Source organism: Puma concolor, chromosome D4 (genome assembly GCF_028749965.1).
Source record: "Puma concolor isolate L17-30 chromosome D4, mPumCon1.1.hap2, whole genome shotgun sequence".
Taxonomy (NCBI): domain Eukaryota; kingdom Metazoa; phylum Chordata; class Mammalia; order Carnivora; family Felidae; genus Puma; species Puma concolor.
In genome coordinates this window covers 83,560,328-83,585,379 of record NC_141679.1, presented here as the reverse complement: position 1 = coordinate 83,585,379, position 25,052 = coordinate 83,560,328, and the positions used below count along the sequence as shown (strand labels likewise).

The 25,052-nt window shown below is 40.7% G+C and overlaps 1 protein-coding gene across 11 annotated transcripts in view; it reads left to right on the top strand.

The window, feature by feature from the left end:
* The window catches only part of DENND1A (DENN domain containing 1A), a 515,742-nt gene that overhangs the window by 247,776 nt on the left and 242,914 nt on the right, over positions 1 to 25,052 (top strand). For 9 of the 11 annotated variants that reach the window (XM_086683990.1, XM_086683986.1, XM_025923886.2 and 6 more), the window contains 3 exons: positions 3,883 to 3,963; positions 8,516 to 8,569; positions 23,816 to 23,926. In XM_086683990.1, the coding sequence (XP_086540116.1) occupies positions 3,883 to 3,963; positions 8,516 to 8,569; positions 23,816 to 23,926 (246 nt within the window). Of the gene's footprint in view, positions 1 to 3,882; positions 3,964 to 8,398; positions 8,420 to 8,515; positions 8,570 to 23,815; positions 23,927 to 25,052 lie in introns of those variants that run through there. The other 2 variants (XM_086683992.1, XM_086683987.1) reach the window with 2 other exon arrangements.

Here is a 25,052-nt window from a genome sequence, read left to right as displayed (position 1 = left end):
TGGGGAGAGGGAACGTTGTGTTTCATTTTTGTCTCCTTAAGATTCATGTCCTGGTGGTTCTAAGAAGGTCCTGCAGTGGAGAAATGTATGTTACTCAGTGCTTCCCATCCTGTTTGGCCCCAAACCCTTTTTATTCCATGACAAATAATAATATTCTGAGATACTAGTGTTGCCTGGAACATACTTTAGGAAATGCTGTTTTGGAGAAAAAGTGGAAATCGTGTGTGTAATCAAATCTTTCCTTCAAGTTAGATTTACTCGCCAGCAATATATTCCAGAGGCCACAGTAAACAGAAGGAATAACCAATAGAAATGACTCTGAAAGGGTGCTTAGGTATCAGGGAATTCTGTCACACAGGAAGTGATTTATTCTTTAATGAATGAATTCAGAAGCCATCTTGGGTCTCTTCATCGATTTCTGTTCACAATTCACTTCACTCAAACATTCAGGTTTTCACTCAAATTTGAAAGATGTCTTTAGTAAATAGAATGGCAGCACATGTAAGCTCTTAACAGTCTTAGAATTGGAGACTGGCTCATGTAATTTTTTTTCTTCCATATTCATGCTCCAGTCAGTTAAAACATAATGGACTTTTAAAAACATGTCTTGTGATACAGGAAAGATTGGGTGTGCACAACCCATGCATAGGAGAAGATAGGATTATTGCCCTGTAAAATTGGTGTACCAGTCCTCTGGGCCATTGCCCCAGGAAGGACCCTGCCTCTTGGAGTGAAGAGTTGAGATCAGTGATATGTTTTAGTGGAGTCTCTTTCCACTGTACCTAATACTCTTTCTGTTAAATTCTTTCTGGTTAAAGGAATTATGACGCAGATGAAAGGGAATCTATGTACAACTGGCTTACTTGTCGGCAAGCCATGGGTTATCAGAACGGGGAGGAAGAGCTTTTATTAAAAGAACAGAATCCCCTCCCCAAATCCAAAAGTCACTAGGAAGTTAGGCTTCAGCTGGGGGGCTTAGGTGTGGCTGGTGACCATGATGGCTCAGAGTGGAGTGTTGGAACCTAAGCTACATGATGAGGGTGTCTGTCTGGGTCGCTGACCCTTTTTGGTTATTTTTGGTTATCAGACTGTGGATGGGGCATGGAGGGCATCCCTGTGGAAGAGTTGGCAGGGGTTGAAGAGGGCATCTGAGCCAGAGAGCAGCCTGGTTGAGAGTGTTGGAGCCTGAGGGATGAAATGGTTCATTACATGGGATAGTGGTGGCAGTGGCTTGGCAGCAGATATCCGAATGCTGGGAGGATCTAGAGGGATCCACAAAGGAAAGGAGACGGCAGTGGCCCAGCACTGGAGGGTTGGAACCCAGGGTGGGGAGGGCTTTTTTGTTGGGAAAGAGTGAACAGTGGTGGCCTAGCACTGGATAGCCATATTCAAGCAGGGCAAGAAGGGCCCCTGGGTGGATAGGGTCAGCCGTAAAAGATAGGTTACATACAAATTAGTAAGTATATTAAGAAAATAGGATCGGTTGTTCACTTCTGTGGAATTTAGTTACAAATATGAAAGGAAGGAAACTAGAAGGATTCCTATGTTGGATTGGAATTAGACCCAGTAGTATGAACCCTATGGTTTTTGATATATGTGGTAGATATAGAAATCAATAAAGATGTGTATATTGTGGATCTCGCTGTGTGTGGTATATTCTCTGGCTCTAACCACTAAGAGAGTCTGGGATCAGCAATACCCAGTAGCAGTGAGCACATCTAGTGTGTAAATTGTGGTTTCTAAATAACATTTTCCACTAAAAGGAGCCAGAACTCTGAAGAAATGTCTAATTCCAGGGCTGGAGCAGGGAAAGTATAAAATGAGCCTGGAATATCTTTTTGTGCCAAAAAGTGCTCAAAGGAAATGCTCAAAACATGATGGGGACATGTCAGAAAGACCAAAAAAATGAGCTTGAAAGACATAATAGGTTCCCACTGGTCCAATCTGGGACAATTTCAAGCATCAAAACAAATAGCAATAGCAAAGGATTGCAGTCATTGAGTAAAATAGGAAACTGTGTGTCCTTACGTGTGTGTGTGTGTGTGTGTGTGTGTGTGTGTGTGTGTGTGTGTGTACAGACAAATTAAAAGTTTGATGAGGAATGGGATATTTACCTAAAGTATCACTCCACAAAATGCTTGCTAAACACAGAGGGAAAATGAGTACCTTCAGAATAGAGACTTCAGATGAATTAATGAAATGATCAAAGTGGAACATCATCAGTCATGGAACAAATTGAAGTCTGAATCAATAGAAAACATCAAACAATTGAGAGTTATTCCACAGAATGACTGGACTCACTGTCAAGTGCCTATGAATCTAAGAAAGACTCAAACTGTTCCAGACTGATGAAGACCAGAGAATCCTAACAACTAAAGGCAACATGTGATTCTGAATTGGATTATTTTGCTAACCAAGGACATTATGGGCACATTTATAAAACTTGATGAGATCTGAGGATTAGATGGGAATGTTCTATCAATATTAATTTCCTGATTTTGATGATTAATTGTGGTTATACAGGAGAATGTCCTTTGTATATATGGATGATGGGGCATAATGTCAGCAACTCACTTGTACATAGTTCAGGAAATAAAAAATTGCTGTCTTACAATTACTCTGTAAATTCGAGATTTTTTGCAGACCAGAAGTAAACGTGTGCATGTGCACACATTCATTTATCTGTGAGAGACTGGAACGATTTATCAGAGTTCGGAATGAAACAGGTTTTTTTTTTAATTTTTTAAAAACATTTATTCATTTTTGAGAGACAGAGTGTGAGTCGGGGAGGGGCAGAGAGAGAGGGAGACACAGAATCCGAAGCAGGCTCCAGGTGAGCTGTCAGCACAGAGCCTGACATGGGGCTTGAACTCAACGGACCGCGAGATCATGACCTGAGCCGAAGTCAGACGCTTAACCAACTGAGCCATCCAGGTGCCCCTGAAACAGGTTTTTGATCTGGACTCATCCTCTTTTCCCTCTCCTTTAAGTTTATTCCAAAGACTGCCATAGAGCAGCGGAGAGGCCTCTGGGCTTGAACACAGAAAACTTGCATGCGGCTCCTGGCTGTGCAACTTACTAACTGGCTGACTTGAGCCAAGTTGTTGCACCCTCCGGAGCCTCAGTTTTCAGTCTGTGAAGTGGGGTAGTTGTGAGGATCAAACAGGTAACAAATGGATAGAACTGCAAGCTTAATACTATTCTGTCAGCACAGAGAATTCCACAGAGTGGGAGAAATGGCTTTTGCATAATTCTATAAGCAGTGTTCTTTTGAGCATTTTAAAAGTGAATCTGTTCTCAATCGAATAATTTGTACTGCTTTGTATTTCATTCTGTGGCTCAATTTCACTAATTAAAATGCACAGCCACCATACTATATTGCATGCTGTTGTATGTAGTTCATTTTAACTTTCCATAATTGGATGCTGCTGTGTACATCCAGCGAGCACTCAATAAAATTAATTGAGGGTAATGATGATGAAGACAAGATCTATAGTGTCGTCGTTGTTTCTCCCAACCACCCCCGCCCTGTAAGCTGGGATTGTTTGCATTTAAAAGTTGTTGCTATGGAGTTGAGAGGGTAGGTTTGCTGAGAGCTTATGGTATATGATCCATAAAAGGCGGTCATGGTAGGTGTCTTACTCAGTAGAAAATGTCAAACTTGGTGTAGGAGGATCTGTTTGGCTCTTATATTGAGCCATAAAGCAGTGTCTTTTGTCCAACCTACTTGAATATCAAGCCTGTTTCTATGCTGCGGCCACTACCTCCCCAGCCCCCTCTGTCAGGAGGGCCTCCAGCTCACTGTGTGCTCAGACCTCCCTGCTGGCCTCTGACTGAGGGCTCAGCCTTGCTTTTGTTACTTAGGCCTTTTATTTCTTTCAGGAAAATCAGTGGAATGAGCTTCTTGAAACTCTGCACAAACTTCCCATTCCTGACCCAGGAGTGTCTGTTCATCTCAGTGTGGTAAGTGGGGGCAGAAAATTAACGATCGCCGAGAAACCATTTCATCATTAACAGTAAGATGGAGTTAGCCGAACAGGATCGTCTTTTGTTGTCTGCACCTTCCCCAGCCCTGCCTCTGAAGCCTCTGGACTCAAGACAGGCCAGAGAGTTAAAGTTCTTCCCTTTCTTTGGGATTCCATGAGGAATGGGTCCCAAGTGTCCCCAGGCTCCCCTCTGCCTGGTTGGCATCCCATCACTAGCATCTCCTGGATGGCAGGTGCCGGGCTTGGGGTGTGATGGCTGGCCCCTTCCCACCTCCTCAGCCCCCTGCCTCATGCTTTCCTTCCCTTCTCGTCATTGCTGTGCATGCCCCTTTGCTGAAGCCCATGCTGTCGCCCCTGAGCCCTCAACACTTCCTCTCTCCTCCTAACTAAGGTAACCCACATTTATCCTTCAGAACTCACCTTGGATTTTATTTATAGAGAAATCCTCCCCTTGCCTCCCTTCTCTCCACAAGGCTTAGACGAGGTTTTCTTCTTTGCCCCGAGCATCTTGTACGCTTTGCAGTGTTTAGTCACACCACATCTGTTCTCTGGTCTTGGCCACTGGCCCCTCAAGGACAGGAATGGAGAGAGCCTAGCATGGTTCCTGGCCCACAGGAATGATTGTTTCTTTGAACTCTTTTAAGTACACGCTACGTGATGTGTGGTGCGCTCAGCTGAAAACCCTCCACGCTGGGAAGTTTCAGTCTAGCTGTAGTTTTGCCGGTGACCTCGGTGATCTTAAAACCTTTAGCCTGTGGGTACCAAGCTCCTCATTGATCGGATAAGATGTCAGAAGAGGTGTAGGGGATCTTTTTCATATTTCAGTTACTGGAGTTCTCTGATTCTTCAGGTCAAACCTTTGCCACCACCTTCATCAGAATTCTCAGATGGACACCCATTGGCCAGCTATTGACTGATTACCCAGGGGCTATTTTCCCTATGTTGTGGGATCTGAATGTTTAAAAAATTGTGTTGGATGTGTGATGTGACATCTGTCACCCCGCTGATCACAGGATCCAGCTGATTTTGCCCATCCCCTTCCTCCCTCACCTCTCCATGTATGTCCCTCCCAAAGCTGTGCCTTCGGTCGAAGAGCACGACCTTCCCCTGATAGAGGAGGATCGTTCTTTAGTCCAGGGCATAGGAGTAGCTGTGCTCTCCTGCTAGAATCTCTAAACAAGCTCTCAAGGTCCATTTGTAGGAGAACATAGGGTAGTCAAGCTTCCAAGGCTCTAGGTACATCCAAATGAGGTGTTGCATGTGGCAGTCTGCCTTTCTTTAGACAGATAGATAGATAGATAGACAGACCAACAGACAGACAGACTGACCGAGCGGTCTGGTAGATAAGAAGATTTATTTTTGAAATAATAGAAAGTTTTGTTGTTCAGCTTCACTAGGACCAGGTGCAGCATTGGTATTCAGTGGTTAGTGTATTTGCCCTCATAAAGAAAACATATCTCACAGGGTTTTTTTAATGATCAAATTGAAAGCAGTATTACTACCAATAACTAATAATAGATCTTCTATTTCGTTAAGTTTTTAATTTCTGCCAAGTATGCATCTCTAATGCTCAAAACAACTCTACAGAACAGATAGTAGCATTCTCGTCTCATAGATGAGGCTTAGAGAGAAAAAGGTACTTGCTCACCCAAGGCTGTGTGGTTAATAAGTGAGAAGACTGGGGTTTTCAAACCCAGGGCTAACTTCCAAGCCCATGTTCTTTCCACTAGGCCATGAGTGTTGAAAGAAAGGGAGCAAAGAAGAAACTGGTCTGATAGAGGTTTTTGTTCATTCTAATAGAAGAGAGGAAGGAAAGGAACCTTGTTAGAGAAATTCTTGAAGGGAAGACTGCACGGAAAAGATGATGAAGAAATGAGCTTTAAACCTGTTCGGGTCATTGCCAGATAGCTAAGCAACCTTGCCTTTGTCCCTGTCCCTTTTCCTCAAGCAGCTTGATCTCTCCGCTTCAGTCTGTAATGACATCCGACAGGTAGCTGTGGAGTAGCCTGGCTGGGTCACCAGCTGCTGGGGAGGAAGGGCCACTCCTTCCCCTGAGTGGCTGCCAGACCTCAAGGACAAGCCATCCCAGGGGCAGGAGAAACTGTTGGGGGGAGGAGGTGCAGCTGTTTCGTGCCAGTGGTTCCTAGGAATGTTTCTGACCTCCTCTGGTTGCTGCATTTCATGGGTGATGGAGCAAGACAGAATCTCAAAGGACAGCCTGGGGACTACTTGGTTTTGGAATTGCGTTGCCTCACTGTTTACAATCCATTGCATCTGTAAAGGCAGATATTTGTTTCTTTCCTATTCGGGAGGAATTCTCTCCATGTTGCATTTCGGATTTTGAAGGGCTAGTCACATTCAGCTTATAAAACCTGAAATGTGGGAAAATGACAATCCTAGACTTTGTGTCTTTGGCCAGAAGAGACTACTTCTGTGTGTCTGGTAGAGACAATTGAGAAAAATACAAATGCAAATTAGCAGTCGAGAAGTAATAATTTTCTATTAAAATATAATGTATGGAATGCTAGGCACTTCACGTGTATAACGTTTATTCTTCAGAACAGTTTTGAAGGAGACCTCAGGTTTCCCATTTACAGGTTCAAAAACTGAAGTTCTGAGCTATCAAGCGAAGTTGACTAAGTTCACGTAACTATTAAATGGTGACTCTGTGGTCCTTGTTCCTTCTCCCTTGCTGTGCCGGCCACTATTTTGTCACTCCATCACCATGTGGACATCCATTACTGAACATTTCCCGGGACTCCCCCTAGCCGTTTGTGATAGAAGTTGGTATCTCATAACATCAAATTTAACCTTGTATTTTACAACTCATTGTTAAATTGAATCGGATGTTAACTAGCGTTTTTTTAAATGTTTATTTATTTATTTTTGAGAGAGAGAGATTGTGAGCAGGGGAGGGTCAGAGAGAGAGGGAGAGAGAGAATCCTAAGAGCCTGACAGTTCGAGGGGCTCGAACTCACAAATGTGGGATCATGACCCGAGCCAAGATCAAGAGTTGGACAGTTAACTGACTGAGCCACCCAGGTGCCCCAATTGTTAACTAGTTTTCATGCTGCATAGTCTCTATTATAAGACTTCATAGGTGGTATTTTGGCACAGACATGCAGCTTTTGGAATGATGCTTTGCAGAGAGGGGTTTTTTTTTTAAGTGGTCTTTTCATAATTTTTGTTTCTGCCTTTTAGTTTACTTTAATTCAAGAGGCCTTAGCTATAATTTGTTCATAAAAAGTGTAGGTATAGCAATCTGTTTCAGTGGGAAGAGAATAGCTCTCGTTCTCTGGACCTGGTTTCAGTTCCTGGTTCTGTTACCTGCTAGCTGTGTGCCCTTAGCCTTAATTTACCCACTTATACTATGGAGATAATATCATCTTAAAATTTGTTATGGAAATTAGAGATAATATTTATACAACTCCCTGACATAAAGCCTTCCATGTAGCAGTATCCAACAGTCAGTATCTGTTGAATATCAGGCAAGTAGCTTATACTATTATTGTTGTTGTTGTCATTATTGCAGTTGTCACCCAGCCTTTCATTTCAGGAAGTCTATACAACCCATTCTTCTTGAGACCTACTTATTTTGCAATTATCCAAGAATGGAGGGGAGGGACTTCCTGAAATGTCACTTGGGGGTCCAGGTTTGAACTTTGGCCGTGGCTAAGCTGACCTTCTCTGCTGCGACCTTTCCTGCCCTTTGCACAATCCCATTTTTAATTGGCTAGCACCAGCCTCTCCCGTCCTGCTTGCCATTGTCCTCCTTGTCTTTAGTAGCACAGAAGAGGTGTCATCAGTTCAGCCTGTTGTCATTTAACTCAGGGACATATGCTCGTTACATACATGGGGATGCCTCCTTGAAAGTTCTTTGAACAGGTCAGGCTTTCAGCTCCATTGAGTCTCCCACTCCCTTCACTGGAGATTACACTGGAAGTCAGGAGACTTATTTGCAGAGCCTGCATAGGGGACAGAATTCTCCACTGTTAGCCATCTGTAGTGATCTCAGTGCAGCAGACCTTCAGTTAGAGCTGTCCTTAACGTCACTTGGGCCTTCGGGGCAGATTTTGCCCGCAGCTTGTATATGGATATAACCTCAGATGCTAAAATGAAATGGCAGGTTTGGTTGGTAAGACCATTGCTGAGTGAACCTAGTGATACTTGGTCCCTTGAGTCCACTTGCCTCATTGAACAATAAATTATGAAGCCTGCAGCTTTCATGTGTTCAGAAATGTGCAAACATTGTAGGGGAATTTAGCCTTTAACCTCGTTGAGCTGTTCATTTATATCTCCTAAAGATGTTCATCTCTCATAGAAAAGAATTCCGTCTACCAAACTGATGATTTAACATGTCTGGCTGTAATCCAACATTATCCAAAGAAAATATTCTGTGGTCGTTTCCTATGAGTGAAACTTTCCTCAATTGAGTAAGGAACTATCTTCAGATCCCTTACTGGATTTCTGAGTAATGTGCTTGTGGCATATGTTTACAAAAATAAATAGCATTTGCTTTTCTTTTCCAGCATTCTTATTTTACTGTGCCTGATACCAGAGAACTTCCCAGCATACCTGAAAATGTGAGTACTTGGGGAGAAAAGTTAAGTTTTTCGTCTTGTTTTTTACTTAATTTATTTTATTTTTGTTAATGTTTATTTAATTTTGAGAGAAGGAGAGACAGAGCACAAGTAGGTGAAGGGCAGAGAGAGAGGGAGATGCAGAATCTAAAGCAGACTCCAGGCTCTGAGCTGTCAGCACAGAGCCCGACACAGGGCTCAAACTCACAAACCATGAGATTATGACCTGAGCCAAAGTTGGACACTTAACTGACTGAGCCACCCAGGCGCCCCTACTTAGTTTTAAAATAAAGTAAAAGGATACATTTTCCCATTATAAAAATAATGCATTACAAAAGCAAAGGCAAATAGAGACTATTTGAAAGGAAGAGAAAGTGTAAAGACAAGGAGGGATCATTCCTCGTACTTCTCAAAGGTAATCCCCTATTAACATGTTGATGTCTCATTCTATTCTTTTGGGAATGTATGTTTCACATAGTTAAAATCACCTATCGCATAAACATTTGTCTATCTTATTCATAAATATCATATTTGGTGGTTGCATAGTATTTCATTTGCTATGTGGTTTACTTAGCTCTTCCCTTAGTGTTGTATATTTAGATGGTTTTTAGTTTTTCTCTTATAAAGAAAATGCTTCTATATGAAGAACTTTCCTGTAAAGATTTTTTTATTCAGGTAGGTTTACTCAAGTACAATTTTACTATGGTTCTATATTCGCTTTTAAGAGAGTAAAAGAAAATATTTGTGGGTATGAGTGTGAGGCCCCTCCAGTCCCACCTCTTAAAGAGTTTGGAGCAGTGAACTTGAGTCTGAGGGAGCAGAGGTTAATGTTTGCCCTCTGAACAAGATGAATTATGTATCTAGCCTTAAGACATATTTCCAAAATGTTTTACTTCGATTATAAATAGTACTATGTTAGGGGCACCTGGGTGCCTCAGTCGTTTGGGTATCTGACTCTTAATTTTGGCTTAGGTTGTGGTCTCATGGTTCATGGGATCGAGCCCTGCATCAGGTTCCACATTGGAACCTGCCTGGAATTCATTCATTCATTCATTCATTCATTCATTCATTCTCTCTCTCTCAAAATAAATAAATACATAAACACATAAATAAATAAACATTTAAAAATAAATAAATAATACTATGTTGAATTAAATATAGATTCACCACCATGTAGGCACTTGATTACTTTTTTAAAATTGTATCAAAATATATATAATATCTAATTTACCATTTTAACCATCTTTGTGTATACATTTCATTAGTGTATATATATTCACATCGCTGTGCAGTCATCATCAGCATTCATCTCCAAGACTTTTTCATCTTTCCCAACTGAAACTGTGTACCCATTAAAAATCAACTCCCCATTTACCCTCTCCTCTCATCCCCTGGCAACCACTATTTTTTCTGTCTGTCTCTCTCTCTCTCTCTCTCTCTCTCTCTCTCTGAATTTGATTAGGTATCTCCTTTAAGTAGAACCATAGAATATTTGTCCTTTTGTGTTTTACTTATTTCATTTAGTATCACACCTTTGTGGTTCATCCATGTTGTAGCATGTATCAGAACTTCCTTCTTTAAGACTGAGTAATATTCCACTGTAGGCATAACAGCCCTCTCCACTTTGTTTATCCATTGATGGACACTTGAGTTGTTTCTACATTTTGGCCATTGTGAATAATGCTGCTGTGAACATTGGTGTACAAACGTCTAGATGTTTAAGTCCCTGCTTTTCATTCTTTTGGGTATATATTTGATTATTAAAGTACTGGAATAAGTGGTATATTTCTTTATAACTACTACAGATGCACAGAAAGGAAATTCTTTTAAATGTTTGTAAAACAGATAAATTATAAGTGTCAAGTAACCAGGCTTTATTAATGAAGTTATTAGACTGTAGAATTGTCCTTAGGTAAACATCTTAGTCAGTTGGGACTATCAAATATATCCATAAAATTTATTATCTATATGATCAGGCTCTGGTGTAAAACACTGTTTTCTTTTTGTTTGACATTAAGTAGTAAAAAGTTTGGACTGTCATTCCCATTTCAGCAACAATAGCTAATATTACTGGGTACTACTGCTTGTCAAATGATGTATTCAGTGATTACCTGCATTTTTTCATTTACCACTCTTAATAAGCTTAGTTGCTAACTATCATAATTATTATTTTATATATGGAAACAGAGGCCCTGAGAATTTAAGTAACATGTTCAAGATTCTACAGCCAAGAAGTAGTAGGATTAGAGTTCAAACATTGGTCTTTCTGATTCTAGAGATGAGCCTTCATATGCTATGCTACACTTCAAGCTCACAATTTTACCTTTCACCTCTCAAAAAATTCCATGGAAATGACAAAAGAACTATAAAATATAGTTCCAGAGGGAGCTGCCATGCACCAGAAAATTTCAGGAATTTCCACAACATAAAGGAGATGATTATGGATACTTAGCAGTCAGTAAGTAGACAATGGAAGAACCCAAAAAAGAACTAGAAAAATCCTGTGGAAGAGAAGAAGCAGGGTCTTACTGTGGACAAATAGCAAAAGGCTGTTTGTCGCGGGATTATTTTCAAATGCTATGAAACATTTATAAAAATTGATTATGTCCCAGATCACACTGAAAACTTTTAAAGAGAGAAACTCAAAGTCTTACAGGCCAGTCTCTTTTATGGCAATGCATACGACTAGAAATTAATGATAAATAAAAATTTAAAAATAATCATCTACTTGAAATAGTGACTGGGTCAAAGAGGATGAAACATTAAAGTTGTGTATTATTTAGATATTAATGGTAACAACACAAACAACAAAAAGCCAACGGATGCAGCTAAAACTACCCTCAGGGGGAAACTGATAGCTTCTAATGCTTTATTATAAATGAGAAACTTAGAAAGTAATGAACTTGGCTTTTAGCTCAAAAAGCTGAAAAATGAATAGCAATAAAAAAGCCAAAGTAGAAAAATGAATTACGGTTTAGGTAAAAAATTTTGTTAAAGTAGAATTGAAAAATAAGACTTTTTAAAAACTGAATTTTTGAAAAGAAAACTAAAGTAAAATTAAAATTATGCAATAAATTTGGAACAGGCAGTAGAAAATTTTCTAGAAAAATATAAGTGATTGAAGTCAACGTAAGAAACAGGAAATATGAATATAGAACCAGAACTTGAAAAGATTAATGAAGATTTTTTGGCCATCTCTACACCCTGCTGTTACAAATGTGCCAGCTTTAGGTGGTTGTATAGGCATGTTAAGGAACAGATATTATGTAAACTGTTCCAAATCATAGGAAAGGTATGTACGTATATGTATTATACAAAAGCAAAAGAAAAAATCACTTGTAATCCCATATCTCAGAGAAAGTCACGTTCCAAATTTTTCTTCCCTTCCTCTTTACAATAGTACCAGTTTTCACACTATGCAGCCTAGAGCCCCAAGGTTGCTATAGGACCCTGGATGGCTGCGGGGAGATAGGTGTCTGGCTGGCCAGAGCACAGGTCACTGCTCCTGCTTTATTCATAGCAAGTTTATTTCTAGCCACTTAAGTTGGGAATTAGATAATACTTTGAGATAAAAGTGTCCTCTTGATTAAAAAAAAAAAATAGTTTTAGAAGCTACGTTTTAAAAAACATAGTGGGGAGGGGTACCTGGGTGGCTTAGTCGGCTAAGCGGCCGACTTTGGCTCAGGTCATGATCTTACAGTTCTTGAGTTCAAGTTCCGCGTTAGGCCCTGGCTGACAGCTCAGGGCCTGGAGCCTGCTTCAATTCTGTGTGTGTGTCTCTCTCTCTCTCTGTCTCTCTCTGTCTCTCTCTCTCTCTCTCTCAAAAATTAATGTACATTAAAAAAAAATAAACACAGTGGGGATCATACCAAATATATACCTTTATGTCCACTTTTTTTTTTATGACAGTGTATTATTATGGACATCTACCCTTGTCATTAAAATTTGTTATAGAATATCTTTGTTATAAAAAACATTGAACAAGTAAGAAGTACATATAGAAAATGAATTACCGTTGTCCGTCCCCTACCCCTAGTCCCATTCTCCCTCAAGTTTGTATGTCCTTCCAGACCTTTTAGGCCTTTCTCTATGTATGTGCAGTGTCTGTCGTATGTGTGAGTACCTGGGTGTGTTGTAGACATTTTTTTAAGACATAAATGTGATACTATTCATATTGTTTTACAACTCACTTTTTTAGTTTAGTGTATTCTAAAACCTGTTTATATTTACTTCATCCTTTTTTAATGATTTTTTAATTTAATGGTATTACTATTCTTATGAAAATTATGCCTATTAATGCCTTAAAAAATCATATAGTACCACATAATTGTTGATGAAAATTTCAAATTCTCCTTACTTTCCACTTCTCAGAGGCAGCTACTTTCAAGTTTTTAGCAATTGCAGTATTTCTGTCCGTGTTTTAAACCAATGTGTATATATGGCTACCTCTTAATTTTTCTGTCTCAGATATCACCTGTTAATTTTCTTATGGAAATTGAAAGTTTAGGTCTTTTACCATCTCTGAGCCCCTCTCTCCCCAGAAAAAAAAACTTTTTATCACTTGCATGTTTTCCCTCCCCCATTTTTCCTCTATCTTCAGGAAAAATTTTAAATCCATAATGTTTATAAATAAGCATGCGGAAGGAGACATTCGATTATGATTGCGTTTCCTTTCTTGTACAACTTTTTGTCAATTAAGAGTTTCTGGATTTCACATCTTCCTGTTTATTTTATTCCCTTCTGGTGAAACATTCTCCAGTAGTTTCCTCAGAAAGTATTATGTTGGGGGCAACATTTTGAAACTTTCCATCACTGAGAATGATTATCCTACTCCGGAATGAGTTGGAAGTTTGCCTTCAGAATTTTGAAGATGGAACTGTGTTGACTTCTAGTTTTCCTGTTAAAACTTGGAAGTTGTAAGCCTTTCTGATTCCTGATTTATTTTTTAGGATCCTTTATTTGTCTCTGGTATTCTGAAATTGTACAACGATTTGCTTTGCTCTGGCTCATTTTCATCTGCTGTGCTGGGCACTTGGTGGGTTCATTCAGTCTAGAAACTCATGTCCTTCAGAGCTGGGAAGTGTTGTCACATTATTTCTTTGAAAAAATTGTTCTTTATTTTTCTCTTTTCTCTGGGGCCTCTATGGTAGGATGTTCAACTTTGGTGTTGATCCTCTAATTTTCTTTTCTGTTTTCTGTCATTCCCTTTTAGTTTTCCTTTTCCTTTTTCCAATGAGTCTTTCTTCCCTGATGAATTTCTTCTGCTGTCATTGTTGATATCATGAAGAATTGATTATAAAGTTTCAAGTTCAATGCTTGGTCTAAGAGAGATATGGCTTTTGATGGTCTTTTCTTTCCCTTCTTATTGAAGAGTCTTTTGTTTCTGTTCAATAACTTGTTTAATGGCATCTTGTTTTAGGAGTGCAATATTTTTTTTCTCGTCTGAGACTATTGTGTATAGATTTAAAAAATTCTATAAATTCAATTAAAAAATTGTTCTTCTTGTTTTTTCTTCAATGTTTTCTCTCTTCTGTTTCGTTCTATATCTTTGATTGTAGAGGCTTTCTTCAAGTGGCTGTCCAGCCCTGTTTAGACTGAGGCACTAAAAAGCTAAGTGGAAGGTCTGTGTTCATGAATGGGGCTTGTTACCTGGGGCCTTTATTGTAGATGATGGATCAGAGGTCTGGTTACTTAGGGGGTCTATGGGGGAGCTCTCAAATGTCAGTATCAGAATCTTTTCTTTAGATCTAGTAAGTTTTGTTTGTGTCTGTGAGCATAAGCTTCACCTACCAGCATTCTGGAAGCTGAGGAGGGTGGTGAGTTATGGGATATCAACATTTAGGATGTGTTCTTTAAGTCCCCTCCCATTTTTTATTTAGTGCTTTATCCTCTGTCCTTAACTATACCTGGTGTCCCCAAGATTTTCTGGTTCAGTGCCTCCAGAAAGGTTCAGTGCCTTTCTGCTGGAGGGGTGTCAGAGTGAGCCTCTTGAGAGAGAAGAATCTTATTTTCACTGGCACCCTTTTTCCAACCTTCAGAGGTTCTGGATGTCTCTGATTCCTGAGCCTTTTTGGAGTTCTGTGGCCTGAATTGGGCTTGAGCTTGCGCCCTGTCCCTCTGTCCCAGCTTTCGTGTTCAGCCCTTTGTCAGCTTCCAAGTCACCCTCCATGAGTTTTTCAACCTCACTTGGTTCTGTGATTGGTGTTGTGGGCACGTTGGGCCAGATAATTCTTTCTTGTGTGGGATGGTCTCGTGTGTTGTGGGGTGTTAGCAGCATTCCTGAGATCATGTAGTGATATGATGGTAGCACACACCTCTCCAGCTGTGACAGCTGAAATGTCTCCAGACATTGCCACATGTCTCTTGGGATGAATGACCCAGCCTGAGAACCGTTTCTTTAGTAACATCTGCTTTCTGGCTTCTAAAAATTTGACCTCTCTCTTCCAGTAATGTCTTTTCTCTTGTTCTTTGGGGTTTACGTCTTTTAAAATTCTTTCACTGTGACTTTTCCTGGGGGGTTATTGGGGAGGGATGGTATCAGAAAGTAAAGACAAATATGTGTGTTTAGTCTGCCATATTTTACTGGAAGTCCCTCTAGTGTTTTAACTGTACCTCTCCTACTAATAGACGTTTAGATGGTCTCTAATGTCTTGCTATTATAAATAATGTTATAACAATTATTGCCTAAGTGAGGTTCATTATTTTAGTTTTTTTTTTTAATTTTAAGGACTGAGAATTCCTTAAGAACTTAAATTTAAGGTACTTGAAAGTTCTGATAATTTCTTAATTTTCAAAACTGCTGTAACTAAGGTTAGAAATAGGTTAGGAGGAAAAAACAAACCTGTCTTCTTCATAGCCTCAGCTCCAATTCCTGTCTGCACTGCCCCCACCATTAAAAAAAAAATTTTTTTTTTTTTTTTTGCATTCCCTCTGCTGGTTTTGCCACTAATGAACCAATTCCCTGTGTATGACCCATTGTCCCCTAAATCCTCCTTTGCAAATCGGTAAAAGGCTGGCCTTGTTTGTTTCTAAGCGGGAATAATAAAAACAATCTGCCAGACTCCTAACATACATGGTTCCATTTAAGTCCTTACAGCTCCTCTGTGAGAGGTAGACGTGAGCCCCATTTTATATGTAGGGACCCGGGGCTCACAGACCTGAGGTTACCAGCCCAAGGTCTGTACCTAAGTGGGGTGTAGTGACTGAGGTTGGTAAGGAAACCAAGCATTTTGTTTTCATTACGCCAGCCTGCCTCCCTGCAGTTGGCTTTTGATATTCATGAGGAAAGAGAAAAAAATTATTTTTCATGTCTCAAATATGAAGTGAAGCAGGAACGCTCTTCCTCTAAGGAGAATCTGAACTTTTGTAGGACCAATTTGTGTGATTTTTGACATAGAGTCAGTACTGAGCTCTAGCCATGTTGAAATTTGCATTTTAATCTCTTGGTGATTTTTCAAGGATTAATTTAAAATGACTAAATTGGTGCATTGCAGATTGAAACAAGCAGTAACCACGGGGTTGTTAATATGACATAGTCTGCGGTAGTGGAAGGAACATGAGTTGTGGACACAGCCAGACACTGGGCTCCACCACTTGGGGACCTTGGACTACTTACATATATTCTCGGAGCCTCAGTGTCCTTATGTAATTAAAAAAAAAAAAAAAAAAAAATGGGAGGAACAAATGAAGCATTGAATGTAAAGTTCCAAGTTCAATGCTTGGTGCAAGAGAGATACAGCTTTTGATGGTCCTTTTCTTTCCCTTCTTCTCTTTGCTTTCCTACAATCCTAGTCTTAACCTCTTTTGAGGTCTGTGTTGTGGCTACGGGCTAGGGCACATTACTTCTGGGGGCTTGTCTTTCTCTGGGTTTTTGCTAACATTCTGGGTTGTGAAGATCATTTCCTTTCATGGAGTGTGTGTCTGACCACACAAGTCTCTTAGCAGCTTCCACTGACACCGTAATTTTTGAAGCTTAGAAATGGTGCCAGGAATGAAGTCCAGGACTCCAGTGCCTACCACATGGGGGCTTCTGTAAACATTTATTGACTATCTCCTCTAAGGGGCATACTGAACTTAAGAGAATAAGCAAAGAAAAGGATGGAAGGACTTTGGCACATGGAACTTAATTCTGCCGCCAAAGAATCCTGTTGCTCTGGACAGCTTCAGAGAACGGTTAATGTAAGAAAGAGATAACACCTACCATGGATCAGTTCAGGCAGTATTTGTTATGTCATGGGATCTTCACAGCAGCTTGTGGTGTGGTTGCTCTCCCTGCTCTGAAGAAGAAATGAAGCCCAGAGACCTGAAGTAACTTGCCCCTAGTCAGCCGGCCAATAAATGCTAAAACCGGGCATCACACGCAGGTCAATCTGATCCCAGTGCTGAGATGCTGCTGAGCCCTGGGCCTTAGGCTCCATGGCTTCCTACGCCCTTCTAAGAAATTGCTCATCGGCAGTTTCAGTTCTGTCATTAATTTTGTGAACATGTTTAATGTCATTTCTCCTTCCAGAATGAGAGGGATTAGTATTTTTTCGTCGCTGCATCTCTGTAATTAGCACTTTACCTAGAACATAGTAGATTGTCAATATATATTTATAGAATGACTGAATGGTTGGTTGGCTGGCTGGCTGAGTGAATGAGTGAGCAATGCAGCCACCCCGTGGAAAGGGGAAAATAACAATTCTTCTCACTTGGCTTTTGGGTCAGTGTGTCTGCAAGACATTAATGAAAAGCAAACATAGAAAATTCTTTCCACTTTTAGATCACTGTTGAAGTTAATTCTCATTAATCCTGCAATTTCTGCGTTGAAATATTTTCTTCCTTTTCACTGAAAAAGCATCACTAGGTAATTGTTCATCAGGGTTTTTCTCCATCAAGATAACACATGTAGGAGTGAATTTTATACAGGCAATAGTCAAATGAGCATACATCTTTATAAATTTTGAACAATTGACCTGCACTAAAAAGAAATCCCAGATCAGGAACAATAATAATAGGTATGGGTAGTAATAATAACATTGTAAACTGGCTGTATAAGGGACTTTTTTTTTTAAGCACCCAGGTTTTGAAGTTTACTTCTGATTAATGGATAATCATATAGACCTTCATTTGGGATATTAAACAAACCTGTCTTAATTATCTGGTCAGTGTCATACCAAGTGGTTAATGATGCAGGAAAAGCATTTAGAATGGACAGTTACATATAACATTGCCCAGGCTCCACTTTGTCAAAAGATGTGCCATGATATAGAAAAGATTTATGAACTCATCGTGACTTTGAAAAATAAACAAAGTTGAGGTGGTACTAGAAGGCCTATTATCAAGTACTGAGATTGTAGAGAATTCCATTGTTGCTCTTAAGGGTTGTCAGGTAATTGTTTATTCTAATGGTTTTTCCATTCACATAGGAGGGATAAAAGTTGACCTCTGGGTAAACCCTGCCTTCTTTCCTATAATATACTTCTCTGATGTGATTGCTTAGGTGAGTTTGTGGAATTCTTAGATTATTTTAGAATGCAAATTTATAATTCCCTTTTAAGAATCCCACACAACTAAAGTAACCTAAATTCTTAAAAAAAAAAAAAAAATCAATTGAGGATTCTAAAGGTTTACGTTATGGGAAAATAATCTGAGCAAGAGTTATTTCAGGAAATAAGACCCACTGGCAAAACCAAGCCTCTTGCCTTAGAAGCCTCCTCCAGACACAGTACAGTAAGTCTTTATCATGTGTACTGTGTATGAAGCTGAAAGTCACAAAGACTAATAAAATGACAGACCGTGGGGCGGATTAGCATCTGTTTCGAAGGCTCCAAGGAGTACCCAGCTTAGAGTCGGTTCTTTGGTTTGGGGATTATCTCATTTCCCCAAGGTATTGAACCTAAGACGCTTTTTCTCTAAGCCCCACTATATCCCCTCCCATCCTTGGCCCATCCCCCCAAACCCCCACCTGCTTCCTAACCCCGGGCGTGGATCACAGTGAGCCTGAAGTCCCCAGCCACCTGGATCGGCACAGGAGCCAGCAGGGATGGCTAGAAGTAAGCAGCTATTATGGGGCTTCTCCTGGGGGAAATGAGGTTTGTCAGGTGCCTTCCCCTCCTCTTTGTCTGGATTTAGAGCCACAGAGGGTTAGAGCTGGAAGGGACCTTTACCGTCATTTCTTTGTAGAGATGAGAAACGGGAGCCTGGAGAGGCTAAGGAGCTTGTGCAGCACACGCCTTTTCCGAAACTCAACTTCAAGGCTGTTTTGGCCCTGTTGACTAGAAACCTTCCTTGGACCTGAGCCCTTCCCAGCCCAAGTAGTGGTCAGCTTCATATCCCTGCTACCCAGCCCTACAGAGTAAGCCCATAATACATGCTAGGCAGATAGGAGAATGCTCACAAGGCACATCATTGATATGTAACTGAAATAATGCTTGAGCTCTATGAATGGAAACAGAATGTCCTTAAACCTAAAAACGTACTGGCACTGAGAAAACTGAACCCTTCTGAGTCTGGACACTGGAAATAGTCCCTCTAAGCAAGATTTTCCTTCCCAGTAGGTGAGTCACACAGAGAATTCATTGTCAGGGAATAAAGGGAATGGTGATTTAGACTTAGCCTTGGTGGCATTATAATCCAGGACACTAGGCCCAAGACCAGGTGAGCGGCAACACCTTGCTTGACAGGATTGATGGTTCTTTACAAGGAGGACTGATCCCACATTAAGTGAGTGGACTCTCCCTCTAAAAAACCGGGCAAGTGGACAAGTGTGGTACTCCGTAACCTGGAAGTCCTGAGCGTTGTCTGAGATTCTTCCTCCCCCCTCCACTTCTCAGGTCTAATTCATTATCAAGTCCTGTGATTCCACTTTACAGAGATCTGTCACATCTGTATCCAAAGCTTTCATCTCAATAGTTTTTTTGCTGTAGTCATTCATTCTGGGAATATGGCGCCAGCCTGTTTACTGATTGTGCTGCCTCCTGCTTGCCCTCTCCTGTGCGTCCTCCATAGGACCTCCAGGAAGATCTTTCCGAAACACATATGTGATTATATCATGATCCTTCAGCAACTCCCTCTGACCCACAAGGGAAGTCTAGGCTCTCACAGAATCTGCACCCAGTTCCCCTGCCCCAGCATGTCCCCTGCTCTAAACCCTGCTCTTCATTTTACTGAACTGCTAAGAGCTCTTCTCTCCTCCTTGCCTCTGTCTCTGCCTGGAATACGCTTCTTCCTGTGTCCACTGAGTGAACCGTTGGTGGGAGGCCCAGACCTAATATCTTCTCCTCTGTCAAGCCTTCCTCCCGTATCGGTCCAGCAAAGTTGAATCTGCCCTTCTCAGGCGGCCCTGGAGTGTGTGCGGCCTGGACCACAGTACTTTGCACACCATACTGATGCCATTGCCATCCCCAGGCTAAATTCCTGGAAAATGGGGATCATCTTTTCTTTAATCTCTGCAGGCCCAGCTCCCAGGTTGGTACTAAACACATAGTAGGAGTTAAATACGTTTGTTGATTGGCTGATTACAGGAGACAGAAATGGGAGGTTGAAGATTTAGTCCCACTGAAGGAAAGTGCTAGGAGAGTAGTATACCTTGTGTCCTTTATAAATATAAGCTCACAGTATATTCTGGCTGCAGTCTTGACCTAGGACAACTTGCTATGGAAGTCGTCTCTTCTCGTTATTCCCTACACTCTTGTCTTACCCATCAGACATACATGATTGAGCTGGCTGTGAAATAAACACCTGCTTCTGCATGCAGCCCCTCCCCCATTACCTGATGAACAAACCACCTATTTCTTTACACTTTTAATAAATAGAGCCACACACACCTTAAACAAGTCCCAATCCCACCCCCCTGCCATTTTATCTGACTTTGTGAGTTGCTAGTGTCAATTTTGTTTTCCATGAGCCCTTCACCATTGATCACTTCATCCAACTCAGACCCAGGTTTTCTGACGTCAATGCTGTGTTCTTCCTAATACACCACCTTGTCTGTCTTCCAGGCTGGTGTGTTCCTCTTAGTCCAGCTAAGGAGTCTTAGTCACTGCTTTCTCTACTGATTGATTCTTTCATCAAACTGCTAGGTGATGGGATATGTCATTATACCCAGAGGGACCTCAGTGAAGTGACAAAAACCTACTTGTAACTGAGTGGTTATAAGATAGAGACCAATCACCATGCCTGCTCAAAGTGGAGGAGCTTGACAAATGAGGAGTCTAGGAAGACTTCCAGGGGGAGGTGACATCTCAGCTGGGTCTTGGAAAGTAAATGGGTGTCCTCAAGGAGGAGAAGAGCATTCTAGGAGGAGGAAACAACAGAAGTAAAGACCTGAGGGTAAGAAAAGGCATGGCAGGTTTGAGAAATTGGGGATTGGTGGGGCTTAAGCCACTGGATCCTTTAAGGCACAAGGGAGAAAACCCCTTTCTCCAAGGGGTGTTCTTCAGAGATGAAGCATGGTGGAAACTGTAAATGTTCCCTGCAGCTGCTCCCAAGGCCTGCTGTGCCCCACAGGTGCTCCCATGGCCTGCTCTGCCCCACAGGTGCTCCCAAGGCTGAGTGAAGTTCCCGGGGCTGTCGCCACTCCCACCCACTCCCACCCGCCTGGGCGGGTGGCTTCCCAGAAGGAAAGAGGCAGGGGAGGAAGCAGATAAGAAAGACAGCTTCTGTTTAGACACAAATATCTTGGTAATCAGCACAGATGGGATGAGAAATACCAAAAAAAGTACATGACAGTTTAGAGAGAATTTGGCTAAATGTTACATATTTTTAACATACCTGTGTAGAGTTTTTGGAACAAGCACCTGAATCCCTCCGAACCCGATTGGGCCTGGGGGTTATGCCTCAACCAAGTGGTGTTTTTATTTCAGAAATGTTTCCTTCCCCATCCACAAAAGTATCCTTATGATTTTTTTTTTCTCCCACCAAAATAAGGTGCAGGATTTGTCTCTGACGCTGTGTCTCCTTATTTGGACGGCAAGCTGTGTAACATATTTCTACCCAGCGTGAAGCTTCTTGGCAGACTCTTGAGGCCACGTTTTGGTGGCTTCAGAGTTATCTTTGGATCTGTCAAAAGTGCTAATGGGCTTTCTGGCCTTCTTTAAGCTCCTCATTTCTATTTTCTTTTTACTTCCATCCTCTCCTAAAAGAAAAATTTATGTAATTCATCAGCAGTTAAGCATTTTACTGAAATGCTCAGCTGAGGGCCTTGTATTTTTGTTTGCGAGAATAGCTCTGCCATGTCACGGTCTTCAGAACAAACCCCACCCTGACATCATCAGCTCAGCACTCCTCAGTCCACCGGGCAAGAGATCCACTTGTTGACTCATTGAGACTGCCTTTCTTGTTTTTGGTTTTCAAGTTTGTTAAGAGGCAAGTCGGCGTGGTGGTTAGAGCAAGGGTTTCAGATTCAGGAGACTGGTTTTGAAACTGGGCTCTGCCTTTTCTAGCTGGGTGACCTTTGCAGACTACTTACCCCTCCTGAGCCTCAGTTTCTACATCTGTAAAATGGAAATTAAACTGCCTTTTTCAGCATTGTTGAGAAAGATTAGAGAGAACACAGGTAAAGTACCTGTTGTCCAGCACATAAGGATTACTCAGTACATGGGATAACAGTTCTTAACAGCAGTGTTTCTCTTTCAGCAGGCATACTTTGATCCTGCTTTGTTCCTGTGCTGTGCTCTCTTTCCTGAATACAACTTTTACCTACAATTTTTGGTGATATAAACGATGAGCACAGGCTTAGAGACAAACTCACCCAAGACTGAATATGTACATAGTGTGTAACCTTGGTCATATTACTTCATTTTATCTGTTGCCTCTGTTTTCTTATCTGTATGTAGAGACGATAATACCTGTTCAAGGAGTGGTTTCAAGATCAAATGAAATAACGTATGTAAAGCTGTGTGTATTGTAGATGTTTAAAAATGTTTAAGTGGGTCAATGTAACGTAAGGGAAAATATATGGGCTCTGGAGTTGGATCTGAGTCCAAATTCTGACTATACCAGCTACTGAATCTCTCTCAGACGTACTTTATGTATTGGGGGAGAAATGCCTCATTGGAGTTTTGTGGAAAGTGCGTAAGATCACACATACAAAGTATCTGCTATAGTACCTGGTACTTGGTAGGTAGTCAGTATATGGAACTGTTAATTCACTCACTATAAAGGTCACTGGTTAACCTGGTATTCCAATCAAACAACAATAAATCATAAGATAAGTGCCCATTCTTTTTCCCAACCCGTAATATTGTTGAAAAGCACTTTATGCTATTTTGCATGGAAAATCCACCCGGTTTTCTTGGATTTATGGGCTATGGCTCTTTCATCATTATACATTGCAACCCCTTGGCAGTAGTGTTACCTCCCTGACCCCCTTCATTTTCAGAGGATTATATTGTGTGGCATTGAAAACCTGTAACATTGAGGAAATTAACATATTCATGTATATTATTAAGGTCAGGTGGGTATAGAAAGGATTGCAGAAATGAAACACATTGTATTTTTTCTGAAACCTAAAGAGGGCCAATCTAGAGTACTAATTAAAGAAATGAAGTCCCGGCTACAGACAAAAGCTGGTTAAAACACTGCTTTGTCACCACTTGCTGCTTGTCTGCAATTTTTTTTTGCCTTTTGAGTGAAATACCTGGAAATTGTAAATCTTCGAAATTGCTCCAATTCCTGCCGAGTCCTTTCAGAGAGTGTAAACTGTGGAGGAGGGGGACGCCAGCAGTGATGACAAGAGAGGAGCGTGCCCAGCCTTTGCGGGTGGGATCTGTTGGACAGAAACGGGCTCTGTGCCAAAAGCATTTTGGTCCTTGGGTACTTTCTCTTGACTACACGTATGGTGCCGTGCATTGGGAAAGTCTTAGGATCTGGGGTCAGAAGATCGGAGCTGCAGTCCTGTCTTTATTGCTCATGAGACTCTTTGATCTTGGCATCCCTCTCTGAGCCTCGGTTTCCTCATTTGTAAGATTGCAGACTTCCTGTCCTGCTCACCCTTTGGAACTGATAAGAAAAGCAACACAGTGCTGCCTGTGACCTCACTTAAACTGTAGTCACCACACACAAGTGCTTCATCTCTAAAGTCTCTTCCAACTTTGCATTTCATGATTTTACACACAGTGGGATTCAGCCTCCCAGGTGGAAAGAATAGGACAGGGGCAGAGGAGAGTATACTTTCTGATGATTTTTTGCTTCACATGCTTTTTTAGATACCGCCTGTAACAAGAGCAAACAAAATAAGCTACGATCTCCCCTTCTTGTTTCTCCTAGAGAAATCTGACAGAATATTTTGTGGCTGTGGATGTAAACAACATGTTACATCTGTATGCCAGTATGCTGTATGAACGCCGGATTCTCATCATCTGCAGCAAACTCAGCACTGTGAGTAGACTCATGAGATGGGCTTTTTAATTGCTGTAATTGAAAGATGGATCAGAAAGATTAAAGACAATTTTAGAAGAAAATCAGCCACAATCCCCTCAACATGTCATTTTCATTAATTATTCATGTTTCTTTACAGTGCATGTTTCATTTATTCTTATAGCTTCACAATCAGTTATAAATAGTCTTCCATTTGGTCGTGTCATGAACACTTTGCATATTTTCACATAAGCTTCCGTCATTGTCATTTTCTTTACATGTCTGCATCATATTCCATTGTATTGATGTGTCATCATTCCCTAGATCTTTCTTCTCTCGATGGCCATTTAGGTTGTTCATAGTTTAATCCTTTAGTAGATAATACTGCAGTGAACATCCTGTGGCTGCTTTGGACGGATGCAGTTCGTATTTGAATGAGTTAGACCATCAGGTCAAAGCACTTGATGAACACTGTGACTTAGGGACTGCCAGACCACTTGCCAAACAGGCTGTATTTGTTTATAGTGAATGCTGCCAGCTGTATATGAGTTACCATTTCTGCTGCAGCCTTGCCAGAATTGTGTGTGTGTTCATGCATTTGTGTGTTAATTTTGCTAATAAAATAGGTATAAAATGGTATTGCAGGTTTGCTTTATTTCTCTTTGGTTACAGGTTACTGAATATTTTCCATGGGTTTGTTTTCTGTTTATATTTTGTTAACGTCTTTTCCCGTTTATCTTATAGGACTCTTGTTTTTTGTTTTTTAATAAATTGGAATGAGGTCTTTTATATTGTAATAGCTTTTGCTATATGTATAATATAAACATTTTTTCATATTTTTATTTTAGTTTTTTGTTTTTAACTTGCCAAGTATAGGAGTTTGTATCATTCCCTATATTTCATAAGGAAAATTCTCAAAGACAGAAAGTAGAAATCATTTTACAGTAAACACCCATAGAATTCAATCTAGGTTTTTCCATTAACACTTGACTGTGCTTGTTTTGGCACATATTTATTTACCTGCCCATCCCACATGCTATCCATCAATCCATCATATTTTATGACGCATTTTAAAGTAAATCACAGACATCAGTATACATCCGCCTAAATAATTGAGCATGTTTATTATTAACTGAAGTTCAATATC